General features: G+C 42.5%; 1 protein-coding gene across 1 annotated transcript in view; it reads right to left on the bottom strand.

Annotated features, from left to right (window-relative positions):
* Positions 1 to 2,613: 2,613 nt before the first annotated feature.
* GAS2L3 (growth arrest specific 2 like 3) overlaps positions 2,614 to 21,252 on the bottom strand; it is a 38,372-nt gene continuing 19,733 nt past the window's right edge. Inside the window, exons 2-9 of the mRNA XM_083182213.1 lie at positions 18,124 to 18,167; positions 16,903 to 17,071; positions 16,558 to 16,676; positions 16,013 to 16,154; positions 13,533 to 13,596; positions 13,045 to 13,180; positions 10,533 to 10,640; positions 2,614 to 7,501 (exon numbers count right to left, since the gene is read on the bottom strand). Of these exons, the coding sequence (XP_083038339.1) occupies positions 6,218 to 7,501; positions 10,533 to 10,640; positions 13,045 to 13,180; positions 13,533 to 13,596; positions 16,013 to 16,154; positions 16,558 to 16,676; positions 16,903 to 17,071; positions 18,124 to 18,165 (2,064 nt within the window). The 5' untranslated portion in view covers positions 18,166 to 18,167 and the 3' untranslated portion in view covers positions 2,614 to 6,217. The remainder of the gene's footprint in view (positions 7,502 to 10,532; positions 10,641 to 13,044; positions 13,181 to 13,532; positions 13,597 to 16,012; positions 16,155 to 16,557; positions 16,677 to 16,902; positions 17,072 to 18,123; positions 18,168 to 21,252) is intronic.

Raw genomic sequence — 21,252 nt, 5'->3', positions numbered from 1 at the left:
TCTTTACTGTATAAGGCATATTTTCTATATACATTTATCGCCAATATTTGGTATGGGTGCCAGACGGGATCCCGACAGCCATTCACCAGACGTCGGGATCCCGACTGTCAAAACACCGACAGCCGGGTTCCCGACGGCCACCCACTATTTTCACTCATGGGGGTCCACGACCCCCATAAAGGGAGAATAGAATAGGTGGCTCGCGTAGCAAGGGGCTTAGTTGCACTCACCATGCGGTCTGGGTCTGGCCAGTTGGGATCCTGATGTTGGGATAATGACTGTCAGACCCCTATACCATACCCATTTGGTTTAGAGGGGCCCTTATAAATTTTTGCTGTGGGGCCTGTGAATATCTAGTTACACTCCTGATCAAGAATTATTGCAGCACTTCATACATATCTTAATCACCACTAGCGAATGCCCAAAACATTCCAGAAGAACAATTTTTTATTATATTTTATTAATAAGATTTTCGTTCAAACATACATTCAACCTATTAAATTCAAGTGCTGATTTTTAAACTGTCGGAAAAAAATAGTTATATTAGGGAAACATTTTCAGCTATTGCAGATTCGACTTTAACAAAGCAAAACCTGCACTGGCGGAAAAAACAGCTGAAAATTGACTCATTGAAAAGGGATGTCCACATTTATTGGCCAGCACCAAAATCCAGACATAACTGAATACCCCTAGAGTTGTGGCTAGTAGTCAACACTACTGAATCTCAAAACGTCAGCTGATCTTTTGCTTTCTACATATTTCTTACTGAATAATCTCCTTGACTCATGTATATGACATTTGTAGTGTATATTTTTGCCATGCTTGTCTTCAATAAAAACCATTTTAAAAATAGGTAGAGTAAACAATTTTAGCAGATTACCAATGCTGCTTTTGTGGTTATTCTTGAATAAAAAAAAACATGACAATTTCACTTTCAAAAACATTTGACTTCCATTAACTATACAAAGTTCTAACATACAAATACTGCAGTTTAAACTAGCTGTAAGATGATAATTCATAAGATCCAATAACGCACAACCTTCTTCCCGATATACTAAAATTATAACGCTGCTTTTCATATTTACGGGGGGGAATTAAAGGGTCTTGCATGCCGGGGGCCATTAGATGCATCTGGATCAAGTCACATGATGCTCCGTTCAGATGTGCACAGCCACCAGTGTTGACATTATGGTTGTGTTCTTGTCATTTTCAATGGCTAGTAACTAGTACGGTATAGAGGGGCAGATTTATTAAGCCTGGTGAAGTGATAAAGTGGCCGGTGATAATGTTCATGAATTAGCTCAGTCTGAGTCAGCAAAATGACAGCTGATTGCGTTATTACTTTTATCACTTTAGTTATTACATTTATCACTTTACCAGGCTAAATTTAACATCTTCAAAGTTATATTTGCTCTAAGCATAGGTTACCATGCATAAATCAAATGTAGCTACATATGAAAATATGTAGTCTTTTTTGTTGCAGATGGAGCGCCAGCAATAACGAGAGGCACTCCATCTGTATAAAATGGCACAATATTAACATTTATAGTTTTCAACATAATTCAGCCTCTTGGACAGATGTACTAAGCTTGAAAAGTGATAAAATGGAGACTGATAATGCATTGACCAACCAGCTCCTACCTGTCATTTTTCAAAAACTAACATGGCATTTAGAAGCTGATTGGCTGGGGGTTTATTACTCTCCATTTTATCACATTTTCAAGGCTTAGTAAATCTCCCTCTCTAAAAATACCATTTAATTTGGTACTTATATGTTAGTTGGGTGCCCACTATAGTAAGTACGCTCATACCCCCACTATCCATGTCGGCATGGAGTTGATTTTATATAGTGTGGCGAGCGCAGCGAGCGGACGCGTAAAACTAAGCAAATAGCTTAGTGGGCGCCCAACTAACATATAAGTACCTTTAATTTTGTATTCAGAAGTCCAGTGCAAGCTATTCAGACCTGAACCACCAAAGATATTGAAATAAAATAATGTTTGGTATGAGGTGTAATGACCTAAAGGGCACAGGACAGTTACAGAAGTCTGTGCTACCTGCTCATGATCCAGTTGTGTTACACACAATGGGGTAGATGTATCCTATTCCAATTGCAGGGACAATGCTAGCCCTGCTGCTCGCTTCAGGCTGCGAAGCGGTTGGGGCGGCTTAATGCCTAGGATGCTAAAACATCGCCCCACGCCACTAATTGCTTGGGGGATTGAAGGGGACAGCAGCGCTGAGCATTAAGCAGCGGGCTGTCCCTAGTGCACGTTAGGTGTGCCAGTAATGGATTTTAAAAAACCTTATCCCCCCCCCAAAAGTTAACATTAGTTCATACATCTGCCCCATTATGCCAAAAATCTGATCAGTCAAAATGGAAACTTTAATTACATTTCTTTTCTAAAAAAAAATTTACATGAAGTTAAATAATGTTCCCAGAAACATAATATTATTACTTAAAAACAGGACATTACTCATGTATTAATAAAAACAACTGGGTTAGTACTTGCCAAACCTAGATCCTGTGACTTGCCAAACCTAGATCCTGTGACTAACCATCTCTAATCGCACACAGATTTCCTGTAATGTCATTTGTTGTCCAAATTCACCACAGAAATATATTCACTGTTCACAAACTGTGGTTTATTAAAGTGCAGTTGTTTATATTCAAATACAAATCATAGTAACACATATTACATTTATTGTACATTGAAAGCTTTTGTGCTGTTTATAAGGCAACCAAAACTATGTAGACATGGATGAACAATATTTCAGACATTATTAAAACGGTTAAAAAAAAATGATAAAATCGAGCTTTAACCCTTTCTAGTCCAATGTGTAGTCAGGCTCAACAGCCCTAGTAGCAGATCCAATGGTGAGCCACTTTAAAATAAGAACATTAACATCGTTCAACATTCAATGTAGGCCATTTTTTAGATAAAAAAATAAAAAACGTACAATGAATTTAAAAACATTTAACCCTTTGAGTGGTGGGTTTATCAGGGCAGGACAAACCTATCAGGGCAGGTTTGTCCTGCCCCAGAAATACCCTCCACAGAACTTAGCGGCAGCTCCCCACCCCGTTGCTCACCGCCAGCCAGTCCTGACTCCCCATTCCGGATCAGTCACAGCAGTGACCAGGCTTGGGAAAGCTCAGGCGCCCTTACTCCCGAGTAGCCCCAAACTTTTCCGAGTGGGGCTCTGGCGTACTATCGCCGGGGTGGTGAGTCGTGACTGGCCGGAGGTGAGCACCCAGGTGCCCCTAGAGGTGGTGCACAGTTGGAGGCAGCACGGGCGCACACCTATTAATCAGTGGCATGCACAAAAATGTCTCAGGCGAGCCAGCGCCGGCAGTGAGCTTGAGAAATTTCCAGCATATCACTGAAGTGGTTATACAAGACTGATTTTCAAAAAAAAAAAAAAAAAGTGAATTGCAAAAGGTTAATGCATAAGTAGTGTACCATTTTAGCACCCTGCAGACCCCATGCAGTTCCTTTTTTCTGCCTGAGGTGCCACTGTCTACAGTCTAGTCTGTATTGAAATACAGGCAACAATGTGACACCACAGCAGACAGCGTCACCCCAGACAGGGAAGAGGAACTGCATGGGTTTTGAAAGATGCAGGGTGCTAGATAAGTGTCATTATACTAATCAAACAGCTGTAGCTACAGTGGTACACCAGTACAGACACTGCAGCAAGAGAAGACAAGTTTCCTGGGGGAGGAGGGTGTACCACTACCGGAAACAAAGATTATCGGCGGTGTGCCTGTATACTATTGGCAAGTAGTGTGTAAACTAGGAAAATTAAGATAATTTTCACAGTGCCAATGATTCAGCTTCCTGAATAACATTCTCCATAATCATAGGCGTGCGCAGCACATTTCATTAGAGGGTGCACATTTCATTAGGGGGTGTCTTACACGCCCATCGGGTGTGTCTAAAACCACCAATCAGCCGTGTCTACCATCAGCAATTTGCACTCGCTACAATATAAAATGTCTCTCAGCCACACCATAATCTTCTGCCTAGTTCAGTTTTAATCTTCTAATTACTCTGTGTAACAGTATTTGCAAATAAAGTCAAAAAACATATATGGATGACGCAGGTATGTAGTGATATGACAATGGTCTATTACAATTAACAATGCAAAACACACATACTTGATTGAATGGAATACCAGCACTAAAAAGCAAAAGTATATAAGGGTGGGCACCGCATTAGGGGGTGCCTGTGCACCTCTAACACTCTATGTGCGCACGCCTATGTCCATAATATGCTGCAGAACACATCAGCATCAAGGGGTCAAAAAGGTGCGATTGATGTTGCGCCATCAAGCAACACTGGAAGCATGACTACAGTCGGTGATTGACAGTCCGCTGTCGTTCATGGATCTGGGACTGAGCAGAAACTGCCTCGGTTTGTGAGAAACCTATGCAGTAATAATGTGTTACAAAAACATTAACTCGACAAAATAATAGTTTTATGGTTATTGGCAAGCGGCAAAACATACAGAAGGTTTATGTGATAAAATCTGACAGAATATATAAAACATTAACAATGAATATTACATATTCAGAAACAAAATAATTGTTAGAAAAAAATATAAAACCTCAATATTCCAGTTCTTATAAAGGATAGGAGCAATTATCCAAAACCTATTAACCCACAGCAGCAACTGAAGAGAAAACAAAAATATTGCATATTGGATTCTGCAGTTATAGGTTAACAGTATAGATGCCAAAAGTGACTGCTTCTAAACATTTACCCATACAAATAGTTCAGTGGTTTCAGATTGAACAACTCATTTGTGTATTGTAGACTGGTTCTGTGATGCAGTTTACAAAATACGACCACCACCATCATGAAGTGCTGGTTTACACAATAATTATCCATAACTTTAGAGGATTACCTTTGTAAAAGACCACGCCCGTTTCATCTGCTACCATGGCAATCTCAAGTTTATTGCCACAAAAAGAGTGATACATGTAGAAATGCACACCGAGATATTGTTATTCGAGCAATCATCCCCCCCGGCGTGGCTGTAATAATCATTTACCTTGGTTAAAGAATAAAAGAAATGGAGAATTGACATTTTAAATTTCCTTTATATGCTCAACCATTGTGCTGATTGTTCTGATCCAGTGACTGCTAGTGCTGAGTGTATGATAGATCACTTATCAAGCACTCCCAAGTTCTCCTGGCTTACCCAGAAGGGAAAATGGTCTGTTCTTCAAATGCTCACGTAATATGCAACCAGATCACTTGGGTTGTCAAAGTCAGACTGCATTTCTATGTGGATATGTAATCCTGCTAATGGCGCTCAACATACCAATGCCTTATATATGGTCAGTGACCAATGCAGTTTTAGGCAATTACCTAGCGAGATTTACTTTAAAATCTAATGGAGGAAAAAAAAAAAATTAAGTTAAAAATGTGATTTTTAAAAATGTCCGTTCTTCCTGCCAGCAGGAATGTCCATATAAAAATGCAGTGGGCATGAACAGTTTCTTGAATAATAGGTGACAATTTATATAAGGGTATCTGCTATCCTGCCATCTGCCATTTTGATAGTGTGGCGAGCGGACGCGGATTACATGTGAAGTAATCTGCTGCGCTTGCCACAATATCTAAAAACAACTCCACGCCTACGTGGATAGTGGGGGTATGAATAGGTCAGAGGACACGTACAGCCGCCGCTCGCCACACTTCGGGTGGCCGTTGATAGTGGGGGTGGCGTTAACAATGGGGGTGCATTTAACATAGTAATCACCCATCAGGGTGCCTGTACAATTAAAAATCGGGTCCAATTTGTTTGCATCGCATGCTATGCGAACAAAACTATGTCGTACGATGGAAATCTTGGGCGCCCAGATAATACACAAGTACCAAAAAATAAAATAAAAAAAACCTACCTTCTTTGCTTTCTTCTAGATCAGCCAACTCCAGCCCTCAAGAGCTACCAACAGTTCATGTTTTCCAGACCACCTAGCTCTTTACTCACTGACAAATTACTAAATATCCACAGTTAGAGATAATTACCTCTGTGAGGAGACCTAGAAAATGTGAACTGTTGGTAGCTCTGGAGGACTGGAGTTGGCTACCACTGATCTAGATGATAGTACTTGGCAAGATATTTAGCAGAAGAACTTTACCTGCAGACAACAGGCCAAACCTGCTGCAACACAGCCTTGATTTTTTTTTTTTTTTAATATCACTTATTTCTTGGACACAATACAGTATTCCTTCTTGTTTGTGGGCAATTTATCTCTCACAGGATGGGGGCCAGCTTTGCTGGCCAGTTTGGTCTTTGAGCAAGTTGTGTTTGAGGTGATTTTTTTCACTTTGTTGTCCGCTGGCTGACTTTTTACAACTGGTTTTGTCTTTGGTGCAGTCTGTGGAATTTTAACTACAGACAGGGGAGTCCGTCCTGAAAATGCGGCCTTATCAGGTACACTTTTATCAGTGCCATTTTTCAGAGTCTGAACCGGTTTAGTAGTGATCCTACTCCCAGCTTTTAGCTGAGCAGCTGTACTCGGCTGTTTCGCCGTAGGGTGAGAAGGGTAGGGGAATAGGGGCATTTTAGCAGGCACACGTGAAGACACCACAAACGGCTTCCTGTCTATTAGAGGTTTCTGTGGCAGGTTTGCCTTTTTACTCTCTTTCATGATGTTTAAGGTCTGTGTGGTTGTAGCAGCGTTCTTTGTGGTTGCAGTCCTGCCGTTTAGTACTTGAGCAGAGTTAGATTTTGCTGATGCAGTAGCTGCTTTGCGAGAATTTGTAGCTAGTTTTAAAGGTGCTGACTGTGGCTGGGAGCCAGGAAGCTTTGGTAGAGTTTTCAGGTGCACAGGTGCCGTGGGAGAAGTTCTCGGTAACTGTACCTGTTGGTTTGTACCAGCGCGTTGTACCAAGTTTCTGTCAGTTACTTTAACAGAATGTGTTGACCCATTGCTTTTCCCAGCAACATAGTGAACATGGGCAGCAATGTTACTGCTACTAGAGGTAGCAAGATTTTTCCTCGAAGGATTATCCGGTGCCCCTTTGATTTCAAGTCTAGTAGTACCAATATGTGGTGGGGAATTTGATTTCTTTGCCACCTTCTTCTGTGGCTCAGGAAGTAAGGGTGAACCCTTTCTTGGCACGGTTTGGACTTTGGTGTACGCTGCTGCAGATGGTGTATTCTTTGTTCCCCTTTGATTCGTTGTTATTGGAGACTGTAGAATTCTGGGACTAGGGGATGAAGATGTTGCTGTAGTCGTTGGTGTGGATGCAGGCTTCCGAGAAGCATTGACTGTAGAAAAAGGGTTCATAACAGGGGGCTGTGGAGTTTTGCTTGATGGCAATGATACATTCTCGCTTTGTCCTCCTTTCTGAAACTGCAGAATTTTTTGCTCCAAAGTTGTGAACTGCAGCACTCTGCATGGATCAAATTTCAGCAAAAACCCTTGGAGAGTGTCCCATCCTCCCCCAACTCGAACCATAACATGCTTTCCATGTAGCATCTGCAATACAAAATAAACCAGCAAGGTGATGACCACATTCTCAAATGGCATTTTCTCGTTAAGCACCCTTTAAGCATCTGTTTTGGGTGACAAATTACACAACTGAAGCCATCACTCATTTAAACAATGATATTCTAGAAGGAAAATGTTAAGCTAATGTTGCACGTCAGGATTTCAGAGTTACAACATTTTTTCCTACTTTAAATACCTTGAACTGAAAGGGTTAGGAAGAATGTGTGTTTTAGCACTAGCGCCATGTTGAAATATCGATCTCGCTAGATTGCTTAGAAAACACCCCTACATCACCCTGTGTGTTGGGGCCATAACGCCTTGCGGCGCTATCACACGCCGATTAATATCCAGCACGCTGGTTATTAATTGGTTAGGGCCAGCATTCCCACCGGAGAACACTGGCATTGACAGATCGCTCAGCAAAGAGCCGACACCTTACTGTGTGCTGAACGTTCTAGCATCGCTCAGCACATCTCCACATGTATAGGCCCCTTTAGAGTGCATTTCCTTAATAAATAAGTGTACGGATAAAAATCCCCAGGCTCTCTCAATTTATTGTGAAACAGCTGCATAGGGAAGACAATGATAGTGACGCCCATGCAATAGGTCTGAGGACATTGGCACATTTGTGTATCCTGCATCAGCATAGAAGCTCACACAGATGGGAAAGTAAATGGCACCTTGATGCTTTCCTGTTGTAAAGCCAAATGCCACGGTTAAGCTGGGCATACGCTACAGCAATTTCTTTAAGCAGTGTACACCCAGCAGATCACCCACGAGCCACCCGTTGGGAACGGCGAAATCGGCCCAAATCCAGTTAGTGTTTGGGGTCCTTCAGGTTTTTAGGCAGGCAATCCGCGAATGCCTGGCCCTCTGAACAATTTCTGTAATGAGTAAGCGGCGGTGTGGCGGGATCTAATAATAAGTGTGCAGTGACAGAAAGTCACCTAACGCTACAGTCCATGAAATATTGCTTAGGCAACCAAGTGGTTCTGGTTCTTTAACAGCTAAGTTATCGCTTTGCTTAGACAGTCTCCATGGACATGCACATAAGCCAGCTCACACGTGCAGAGGAAATTAAAGTCCATACTTTAGCTTTTGGGCTTTCAGTTCTGCTTAGTAAACAAGAGGAAAAAAAAACTAGTAGAACATGATTCCCAAAGTGGGCAGATGATACATCAAGTGAATTATGATTAGAAGAAAGTATGAACTGACGACCATGTTACCGCCTGGCAAATCTTCATCACCGAAGATTTAGACTTTTTAGCCCAGGAAGTGGAAACTGCTCAAGTAGACTGTGACTTTACTATAGACCTTTCCTTCTTGCTTGTAAACCAGTAAAATAGTGTCTCTAATCCAACGAGATTTTTTTTTGCCGGTACTGAACTTTCCTGGCTCCTTCTAGAATTACAAAGAGGTGTTTTGTTTTCTGTAAAGTACTAGTTCTTTCCAGATATATGGATATAGCCCTTACTAGGTCCAGTATGTGCCCCACTTCTTGATCCTTATTCTCTGGTTTAAGATAGAAATGTGACAAGTTAATCTCCTAATTGAGATGGAAGGTGCACTTGCACACTATGCCCCCCTCTACTTTCAATCATGTCAGAAGCCCTGCTGCCATCACAGATCTCTGGCGTTACAGCCGCGGTCTCTGCTGCCAGAACCGGATGACCCCTGCCGCCTGCAGGCTGAATGGTGCACAGCCAGGCACATGAGGTAACTCCATTAGGGTCCTATAGGCAGGTAATATAATTCATGGAGGCAGGAATCAATAAGGACACACTCCTCCTGCATTCCTCACTAGTGCAGACACTGTAAGAAATTGTTTATGCCTGTGGTACACTGTTCAGTTTGAACCACAAAGAAAAAAAATAAAATTGTGATAGCCCCTTGTTTAGGGCTCTAAAAGTATCACATGATATATAATAAACTGAGAACACATTCCCACACATGAGGTCAAAGGGGAGAGAAATCAATTGATGGTTGCTGACTAATCTAATGATTTCTCTCCCCTTGGGAAATGAAAGTTAAGCTGTGTACACTTGCTTAGATTTTTCCCTGTTTTTGATTCGATTTTGCTTATAGAAGCAAAATCGAATCCACATCGAATGGTTTTTAGGACACTTTCGATCTGCATTAGATTCGATGCGCGCTCCTGTTTTCTCAAAATCAAATAGAAAAAAAAAATTGACTTTGCAGCCAAGGAAATCTCGAATTTGATCCAGCAAATCGAATGAGTACATTGTGCCTACATTGTAAAATCGAATGCAAAAGTACAGATCTAATGCCAAATCGAATGGGATGATCTAATGCCAGATGTAATAGAAAATCGAATCTAACATCAAATCTAAGCGTGTGTACAGGGCTTTAGTCTGAACTGACTTCTCCTCCGCAGATCATCGAAAATGATGATGCTCACCCCCAGCAGGCATCGACCCGCCTGCATTCCCAAGGGAACATCCTGTGTTTTTATGGGGACGCCAATAAAAAACACTGGGCATTGCCCTGCTCCAGCGTCCTGCCTGCCATATTTGCAGCAAACAGCCCAGCGAGTGTGAAAACCGCCAAAGCCATTTTCTCCAGGGGTTTGTGCATACACAATCAGGGAAGGGGCCATATTCGGCCTGCCACGGTTGTGTCCTTAGCCTTTAGGTGTGTGACCATCAATGAAACAATTCTCTAACAGTAACTTAATAAAAACTGCAATAATATTTTTACCAATTTCTGATTTTACACCGTTAATGGAAACTAAATGCAGTACTGGAAAATGCAGGCTACAGCAGCGTGCTAGAGCTTCGCTCGTCACAAACCGCAGCAGTAACTGTTCTACTTTACAGCCTTTTAATGGGAGGGCTCATAATTAATGCAACACTTTATTTTTTGTTTAGACTTAGTAGATGTATTACAGTGTTATCTAATGGATGTGAAAAGGAACCTGTAGTAGACTGTCCAACAGAAGCATTTCCATGGGTAAAGAGAACATTTTTCCAGAAGTACACCATAGACATCTTGGACTTACCCTTATGAACAAAATCTTATCTCCTAACCGATAGCGACCCTCAGATAAGTATTCAATAGAGAACCTGTGGGAGCAATTGCAGGGTGGGTCCTGAGCAATGTGCGTCACCTGTTCATAGAATAAAATGAAGACATTCTGCATTAATATATTTTTTACATAAACAAGAAAAAAAAGATGTTAAATCGAGGCAGGTAATGAGTTACACTTTGTACGCTGGTATGGAGCTTATTAAAGTTGGAGAATGCGGCAGTCTTGGTGTCAACATAAACTGACATCACGGCTTAAATCAGATTACTGACATTGTCATAAAGCCACCAATCACCTCAGCACATATCACTGGTCTCTGCTACTACCTGCTTATGTTCTAACTTAATTGTGACCTTTTAAAAGTTACACTTTGGTGCCTCACTTAATATTCTGCATAAAATAGAAGAATTTTTTTTTTATCTAGGTCCGTAGAAAATATAGTTCAAGGTGTAAGGAGTAACACCTTGTGGCCTGCTCAGTTGTGAATTTAAGCGTAAAAGGCACCCATACACTTATAGGACTTGGGCCCTTTTTACCCAATTCATCGGCCCAATCCTGTTGGATACAGAAGCCCTTGCTAAGATCGTATACAATACATCGTATGCAAAAAAAGGGTTGCCACCAGGGAAGCCATAACTTCACAGGACATGTGTACTGCAACCCGATCGCATGTGCAGTCACAAAACCATAGTCATTTGTGCCGAAATCGGCACTGTGTGCAGGCATGAATTTGGCCCATAGTGACAACCTATGCCTAAGACTAATTATAACGTTCTCCACCCTATAGATAGCAGTCACCAATTTGCGCCCTATACATACTGGGGACTGCAGTGATTTTACATGTCTTTTGAATGCTATTATCACCCTTCTCCCCTTCCATTCACTGCTTGACCCATTACAGTCGGGATTCAATCCTCTCCGCTGAAACTGCCCTCACGAAACTCAGCAATGACCCCCCGCTGCTAAATTCAAGGCCCACCACTCTCTGCATTCTTCTCAACCTTTCTGCTGCTTTTGACATGATGGCCCAGCCATTCCTCCTGCAAGTCTCCCCTCTACCCCTTCCACTAGCAGTAGGTGTCCCTGAAGGTTCTGTTCTGGGACTTCTCCTATTTGCCATCTAAACAACCTCTCTAGGGGAGCTCATCAGCTTTTGGCCTTTAATATCATCCTTATGCTGGTGGATCTACCTTTCCTCCCCTGACCACTCTTCTCACTCATACCTCCAACTGTATCCTTGCTATTTCTTCATGGATGTCCCAGTGGTGTCCTATAATGTAACATATGCACTGATCATCTTCCCACCCTCCCGCATAACCTCATTATCCTCTAGCCTCCCAAGTGCACTGCTTAGAGTTATCCTTGACTACATCCTATCCTTCAAACCTCACATTTAAAACTCACAGGGGTTGATGTATAGGTGTGAGTATTGAGTGAATAAGTGAAACAGTGGATAAGTTGCGTATAGCAACCAATAAACTTTGAAGAAAAATGTATAAAGTAAATTCCACAGAATGATTGGAAGATGTTGATTGGTTGCTTTGGCTACTTTTTCATTGCTTGATACATTAAACACCACGTCCTGCTGTTTCAATCTCAGAAATATTTGTAACATTGGAAGAGTGTTGTTATATAGCTGTAGGTTGATTTTCCTGTACTTACAGTTTCTTATATTGCGCAGCATATTCCGCCCGCCCAAAACAAAAAAAAACTAGTCTAAAAAATCCCCCATATTAACTGCTTGAGTCCCAACATCTGTGATGCACAAAATATTGGCTAAAAATGCCAGCGGCGCCACATTTGTTATATAAATTTGAATTAAAAAAAATGTGTTAAAAAAAAAAAAAAAAAGATTTTATTTAATCGATAAAAAAGGTAAAGATTACAGTTGATTATGATGAACAATGTTTGCTTGGCAATTTTCGCACTAATTTTTACAAATTCACTTGCCACTCAAAGGGTTAATTTAGAAGAGATTCAGCAGATTCCACAGTGCACAGAAACTACACTACATTTCTTGGTTATGTGCCGATGTTAAATAGGAAAAACAGTTCTTGCATCGAACAGTGCATTAGGTTTATGTCATTCTGGCCTCTCTGACTTTCGTGATAAAAATTATTTTAATTCATAAAAGAACCAATAGGGAGGGCACGGAAAGGAAAAAGGGATGAGCAACGAGCAAACATAAGAAAGCACCCAGTGCAGGGTTATGGTGTGCCAGTCTCCCCCTATGGCACATACATCTGGGAATGTCAGCTTGCTGCAGATTGGATGGAAAGCGCTACACATGATAAAGGCTCATGAGATTAGCTACACAAATACGAAGATTACAAAATAACTGTGGCAATTAGCCCTAGGCTCTCATACACTAGGGAGCTCTATTCTTAGCAGGGAGATGACAGCTACAGTTAGTACTCCTTGCACGGGTTCTGTGATATAAGAGGAGTGACGACAGGATATTCAGAAAAAGAAAATGGGAATTTACAGCCTCATGTAGCTCATGGTGACAGCAGGATTTCTTAATCGTGGTGGGAGCCAGTGGTCCCGACTCCATTAACAGCGTCTCTTCAAGCTCAATCTCTTTTTCTAATTTTACGAGAACGGGCGGTTCCACTCCGTATCTGAGAACAAAAGAAAAAAAAAAAGTAAAAAGGAGTACGGTATGTTAGTACAGAAACTGTATTTTTTCCTCCATCATACAAGTATTGGTTATATAGAGACCGGGAATAGGTCATAGGGTGGACAGGGACAGTAATTAGGCTGACCACTATTGAGCGACATACAAAAAGGTTTTTTGGACAGAGTAGAAGTGTAACACGTCCCCTCGCATGGCAACATACAGGTTGACCTTTTATCACGTCGACCAATTGATTGGGTCAACCTTTTTCATAGGTCGACCTATGGTCCATAATCCTTACTACTTTTGACCGCATCCCTAGAAACCTGACCACGCAGAACAATTGAAAAGCACACCTGGATACGATTCGCCCGACATCAAGGAGACAGAGGCACACTTGTCTGGGATCTTTATGCAGCACTAGAAGACATGTGAGCAGAGACCAGTTTTAAACAAATGTCACAATAATTTGATGAATAATCAAACCTGACAGACAGAGTGGACACAAATCTGCACAAAGCTCCGAAAAGTCTATTTTTGGTACTCTTTACCTAGAAGGGCGCCCGTCGCGGGTACATTTATGTATGGCCGCGACGCGACCGACGCGATTTCCCATTGAAACCAATGTTAAACTTTGAAATCGTGTCGGTCGCGTCGCGGCCGTCCATAAATGTACCCGCGATGCCCGCGACGCGATGCTCCCGATTTCCCATAGGAATCAATGTTAAAAGGCGCGATGGACCCGATTTTACTGTTAAATGCCTCAATCCACCCGATTTGGCCATAGGAATCAATGTTAAATGGGCCACAGAGCCCATTAACCCTTAAATGTCCCCCCAAATTTTTAACGCCACCCCACGATCCACGCGAACCCGAAGCGTGGCGAGCGCAGCGAGCCCGCGAGGGGCGGCGGTACGCGTCCTCCGACCTTTTCATGCCCTACTATCCACTAGGGCGTGGTGTGAGAATATAATAGTGTGGCGAGCGCAGCGAGCCCGAAGCGTGGCGAGCCCCGCGAGGGGACGCGGATACCTTCACAGGTAGACGCGTCCCCTCGCGGGCTTCACAGGTGTCCGTGGCGAGGTGGACACCTGTGAAGCCCGCGAGGGGACGCGTCTACCTGTGAAGGTATCCGCGTCCCCTCGCCACGCTTCGGGCTCGGTGGCTCGCTGCGCTCGCCACACTATTATATTCTCACACCACGCCCTAGTGGATAGTAGGGCATGAAAAGGTCGGAGGACGCGTACCGCCGCCGCTCGCCACGCTTCGGGTTCGCGTGGATCGTGGGGTGGCGTTAAACATTTGGGGGGACATTTAAGGGTTAATTTGGCCTATTTGGCCCCAAATCGGGTCCATTGAGGCATTTAACAGCAAAATCGCGGTCAATCAGCCGTTTTAACATTGTTCCCTATGGGAAAATCGCGGTGATCGCGGTCATCGCGGTCATCCCGATTTACCCGCGATGACCGCGATTTTTACCCACGACGCCCGCGATTTCAATCGCTGGCGCCGTTCTAGGTAAAGAGTACCCTATTTTTACTTACAGATGCAGCTGGTTACTGTACATCCTATTTCAACAAGTCACAATAGCATCTTTGTAGCAGAATTAAGTCCTGAAAAGGTTTAGCAAGGCATACAAATTTAATTGCACTGTCATAATAAGCTGTCAAATATGGCCTGGCAAATGCTACACGGCAGCTGTTGGTCAGAACCCTAGCCAGATCCCAAATGCATATTGTAGACATGGATTGGTGGAAATGAGCTAAGTACATTTGGTGCTAGACGATGTTTTGTTCTCTAGTGTCACATTCTTCAATCACGCGGGGTGGGATATATTTGCCTTTGAGCAGTTTCTCAATAGGATCCTTTGATGCAAGTTATTTTTAATTTAGCATCATGAGTGTAAAAGACAGAGCAATCATTAACCAAAAGCAGTTCAATAAACATTCATAAAAATGATAATGCAGCACGGTAATAGATCAGCTACCGGAGATAAAACCAAATAATGCCCAAAGCTAGCCCTGCGTACTGTGGCCACACCACTTCCATCATTCCACGTGTGACCGTAGCCTTCGGCACAAGAGGAGTCCCAAATCAGGTGGATCAGCACAGCCCTCAATATCATCTTCAGAACACATAGCATAAGTGCTACCGTAATCTGTTGCTGTCTAGATACACCTATTCAGCCACAAGTGAAGATGTGACAGTCATAGGACTCTGAATATCCTATAGCTACTAATAGCTGTGTACACTCAGCCAAATGACATGCACAGTACTAATAATATCAGAAATAGGATTTTTTATATCATTTGCATGCAAATCTGAGTCAGCCCCTTAATGCAGGTATTTGTCTATATGCCAAGCTGTATGCATCTATGCAACCGCACAGCAGTTATTAATCGCCTTGGTTTCATAGCAGTTCTCCCTTTCAGGATGCACTTAAGTCAGCCATACATTTGGTGTAACAGATCCATCTGAAAGCAGATTGATCTCAGCATAGCCCAGAACACCATCTACCCATCCTTACTATACTGAGCCAATGTGCAAGCACCGTCTTACCACCTAGTTATGTCCTTCAGCTCTAAGTAGATACGTCACTGCGATGCATACAATGTAGAACCACTCTTAGGTACAATTGCTCATCTACCACAATGTGTTCAATCACAAGGCCCATAAAATAAACTAATCTTCCCTGTAACTCTGCAGCTGCCCAATAATGTGAACACATGACTGAGGGGGGAATACTACATGTATTATACAATTATCCTACACATTAGCCACAATAAAAAACAAAAAACAGAAAATAAAATGCATTTTCCATGCTCTTGCAGCTTACCCAAGCCCTCAGATTCAAACAGATAGGCATGATCCACTTTTATGCTTTTGCACCAGCGGAGAAAGTTGGCGGTGTTGTCACGGGCAAAAAATGACCCAGGTGGAGCATCTTTTCTGCACGGAACCCTTCTCATGGGCACACCCTAGAGATGGCAAAAGTATTGACGTGGTATCAGAATGTGCTGATACAGTAGCTCAGAGAGGGGCAGTCCAATATAGTCAAGAGAACACAATATATAATATGCAAATAAATAGAAGCACCCACTCTGGATAAGCAGATAGAACCCACATGTACAGCAAATAAGAGGTCCCATTAATTGCTATAGGAGAGGAAGTGTGTGTGTGTGTGTGTGTGTGTGTGTGTTCAATTAGCGAGGGGTTGTTCAAAAGTGTGCTCTTGATAAGGTTTTGCACTTCACGTTAACATCTAGTGTAAGCCACATTTGTCATGTACAAGTTATGCCCAATAGGTGGAGAATGTATACAATGTTTTTGTTTTATTAGAGACCCAGAACGACAAAGTAGGTAACATCATCATCATCTTACCATGAGCTCTTCAGTTGAGCAGCACCGTCTCATAGTGGTTTGCACAACGTGGATGAGCTGGCAGAGATAAGCACCATTCTCAAGCTCTTCCATAAACCGATCTCCTCTAACCTCTACACCTGTTAGGAGACAGGATTTCAGGGGTGTGAACATCCACATTGTACATGTAGTCTGGGGTTAGATAGGGTTCCTGATTGCAGCTCAGAGACATCATGATCCTTGGCCATTGATTGAACACCTCGAGATAATGAACGTTACTCACTAAAGAACAACTTTACTTACAAATAATCCCAGTTTCCTTTAGAAATACTAATTATACCAGCGATTACATGAAATAGCACTTACCCAACAAGCCACTCAGCCATATTGCCAGATCTTCCTGCATAGGTACCAGTGTAGCTTCATGGCGCACAGCCAACCACTGGTCATACTGGGAGACATCAGTCAGACCCGGGCCATGTCTGGGTGTCAATGGGCTTTTTGGACACAATGGAAGATCATCGCTAAACCATACCTGTACAACGAACACGACACATTGTTAAAAAAAGGAGACAGACCCCAGAGCAGTAGACATCATAATGTATATATGAGGGATTCCAGGTGGCTAATCAGACAGTCAATAGGGCGACACCAAAAATTAGACATGCAAACGCACAATATCCCCACAACAGACTTGTTCACTTACCCTCCCAGTGGGCACAGAGGGAGAATATAATAGTGTGCCTAGCATGCTGAGGGGACGTGGTGCACCAATATGGTGTCCATGTCAATATTCGGGACAAAAAAAAAAAAAAAAAAGTGAAAAAAAATGTTTTTGACATTCCCAATATTGACCTAATGACCCTGTCTATCTAAAGCCATGTCGCCTTTTTTGTGTGTCGATATAAAGATCCATGCCCGATTTCAAGTAATTTATTAAAGGAAATCATTCTCCACAAAAATAGCAAAGTACAAAGGTAACTAGGCCCCTCTCAAGTTCAGTATTTACAGTAAAACAATTGCAGCAACTCTTTCCCAAATGCAACAAGGGATAGAAAAATAAAAAAGGAAAACAGAAACAAACCCCCCCGGTGCTTTGTATTAGCAGAACATCACACAGTCCATAGCGGGAAGATATGCAAATGGCACCTGTTAGTGCAGCTGTGTGAACGAGCTGGGTCATAACCTATTTGCAGCACTTCATTGTGATTTCTGTAATACCATGGGAGAGGGCGGACAAATGGCAGAGATTTTCAATAAACAGGATTTTTGGTTATACTAGGTATAGACATGGGAGAAAGTGGGCGTTTGGATTAAATCCAGGGGGAGTATATTAAGCTCCTGGAAAAGAGAGCCCAGAGCTATTCATCTGCACACACAGAGCCCAGCACTTCTAGCAAGTTGTGAGATCCAATATAGCACAACTAGCGACCATTGCCCACTCACGGTAAACTGCATGAGACTAACCCGGGGCACTATAATGTTATTATGAGGTGTGGTCACGCAAAGCATTTTTTCATACTTAGGGCAACTAGCAGTGTGGCAATGGTGTAGTGGTGGAGGGCAAGGTAGTAATATAGACTGTACCTGGATCGCATGCTGCATGTTCCTGGGAGGATTAGGCTCCATTTCTAAATGAAGAAAAAAAAAATCAAATAAAGTTTAATTCAATTCAATACAAATTCTGACAGATATGTGAATTTCTACATTCACAATAGAAAACATGATTGTTTTAGGTTAACAGATATGACAGGCCACATATATTGAGGTGCGAGTCCGGCGGCCGTGTTGGGTGCCGACCAAAATCAGGTATATTTTTAAAGGGGCAATCAAAACCACGCCTTGTAAGTGATTGGCCAGTTCAGAGTTTAGCAGGCATCCCACACTGCATCCGAATTTGGGCGGCATTACATTCCTCCTTTTGTGTTAGTTTACCAATTTCTCATGAAATGTGACCAACATAGAAAACTTATAAATGGACTTGTCACTGCTGATTTACAATCAAATACTGGGTGCCCTGACCTTTACAGGAAATATAATACAGACAGACACTGCCAGAGGAGTTTTATAAAGTATCACCTAATTTGCAAGAACAGATAACATATCCATAGTATTGTGTACATGCTATTACAAATACAGTAAACTAAAATGCATGCCTTTTCTGGTGGCAATAAAGCAGCAATGACCACAGCATCTGGTCACAGAAGTAACCTGAGAGGACATCAGGGACCACACATAACACAGCCCCATTATGCATTACTAACCCTGTGAGCCCAGGGAAGGACTGACTGCAACTGTCTGACTGAGGCCTCCAATCAGCTACCCACACATTATAAATGAATGCGTGCAGTTCCACATTAAGACAAAAACTGAAAGTTTTGCTAACAGGCTCCTACATAATGCCTGGTATAGTGCACAGCACTAGTCTTTACAATGGGTATTCATCCTAATGTGAAGGATGGCAAAATAATACATAAGGCTGTATATCATTTTAGTACAAAACCAAAGAAAATGTACATAAATGGCTTTTCCACATCTGCTTTTAAAAAGCATGACATCAGAGGAAATGCATTAGACTGAATATTGAATGTAACACACAGGGACACGTTTTACAGCAGAGGGGCAGTTAAGAGTTTTAGGTTTCATATAACAAAAAAAAAAAAACCCAGTTCTATTTTTCACACTGCAAACTAGTGGCTGATATTATGTTGCACGGTGCGGTACTTATGTAGTATCTGGGCTGCCGATTTTGTGATTGTATGCCTTACCTTAAGGCATACAATCAGATGCGATGCGATGCTGCATAGGATTCAATGTTAAGAAGGTTCATTTCCCCACTATCCAAGTGGGCATAGAGTTGATTTTATATAGCGTGGCGAGCGCAGCGAGCCACCGAGCCCGAAGCGTGGCGAGCCCCGCGAGGGGACGCATATTTCTGAAAAAGTATTCTGTGTCCCCTCGCTACGCTCGCCACAGGTTTATATCCAACTCCATGCCCACTTGGATAGTGGGGAAAGGAAAAGGACCCCTTTTTCCCATTGAATTCTATGTTAAAATGGACTCAGACCATTTTAACATTGAATCCTATGGAAAAATCTTGACCATCGCATCGCATACGATTTGGTCGGATGCGATGCGATTTCTAAATCGGACGCCCAGATACTACATAAGTACCCACGGTGCACTATTAAAAAGTACATACATGGCAATCATGAATCAATGTTCACACAATGGAAATAAGAAAAATACCAAAAGGTTATTGTATTATTCAGGTTCCCCAGCTGATCAAATGGTTTCTCGTGTGTATTCCTTTATTCAGGGGTGTAACGAACTTTGTGGGCCCCATAGCAAAAGTTTTATGCCCATGGTCGCTCTTATACATACATGCACTGCCCCTCATTCATTCACCGCCGCTCTTATTCATACATGCACCACCACACTCATTCATTCACAGCTGCTCTCATTCATACCTACATGCACTGCTGCTCTTTTTCATACATGTACTGTCACTGTTAAACATACACACATGGCCACTCATTCATACATGCATGCATGGCCACACTGATACATACATGCACTGACAGTTTCATTCCTACAAATATACATACATGCACTCATTTTATTTATACATATATACATGCCACCCCCCGCTCCATGGCACACTGAGACTACCACCTCCTTCCCCCGGGGAGTGACTCCAGGCAGCCACTACTGGGGGCACCAACATGGCAATGTTACCACTGGGTGGGTTGATGTTGCTCATGGAGTGCTAATGTCTACCGCGCTCATGGACCACAGCCGTACAATCAGGTCTGAATTAGGCCCTTAACCCCTGGAAGATGGGCTGTAACCTTAAAAGGTTTGATCAAAATCTGCCAATCCCCTCCATTTTATTTTCTACGTCCATACAGATGTGCAGTAAATCACTGTCCGTGGAGACAGCAGTCTCTCCTGAGCTGGCTAGCAGATATCTGTGAAAGGTTGGCTATTTGGGTGCCTAAAGTGTCTTTTTGGCTCGCACAGTACAGTTTAGACAGGCGTAGCAGTTTTATGCAGCCAAACCAAGCACTTTTGGGTGGGACAAGCAATGGGTACGCCAAAATATGATTTAGGATATTTCAGTATAGACTAATCATTTATGTAGGTGTCTAAAAGAGCCTCCATCACTGTACAAAGAGCATTCTGCAATGCAGTACTTTAAAGGTAGAATAGGCAACATTACACGATAACAGAGCTTTACATAGTATAGCTGAAGGATAAGGTAAACCAACATCTCCCTGTGGGACTCACTGAATTACAAATGTGGGGCAGCTCTGATAATTAGTTTCAGTTTATGCCATTTGTTTGCAGTGAGTGGAGACTGAGTGTGCATGGGAAGAAGTTAGAGTGGTGGGTAACCTGGTGCGGTCTTGGAACAAAAAGGCAATTAGATAGAAGGTGAGGTGCTGGTTGCAGTCAGTGTAGAAAGATTGGAAGGGATAGTGAATGGAAACTAGGCTTGAGAAAAGGGACAGGCTAGGAATAAGGAACTAAATATGAAGCCGGCAGCATAGGGGCCAATGCAGAGAGGGGGGAAGAAGAGGAGCAGCTACATCAAGGATGGACAGAAGTGGGGAGGAGGAGGGGATTGGGGAACTATGCCAGACAGGAGGGGATGGCCACATTTAGTATAATGCTCATTATTATTATAGATGAATATCTGCCTGCACATAAAAA

The sequence above is a fragment of the Crinia signifera genome, chromosome 4, assembly GCF_055691185.1.
Source record: "Crinia signifera chromosome 4, ASM5569118v1, whole genome shotgun sequence".
Classification (NCBI taxonomy): Eukaryota; Metazoa; Chordata; class Amphibia; order Anura; family Myobatrachidae; genus Crinia; species Crinia signifera.
The sequence above is the reverse complement of the archived record's forward strand: the minus strand, read 5'-3'. Positions and strand labels throughout refer to the sequence as shown.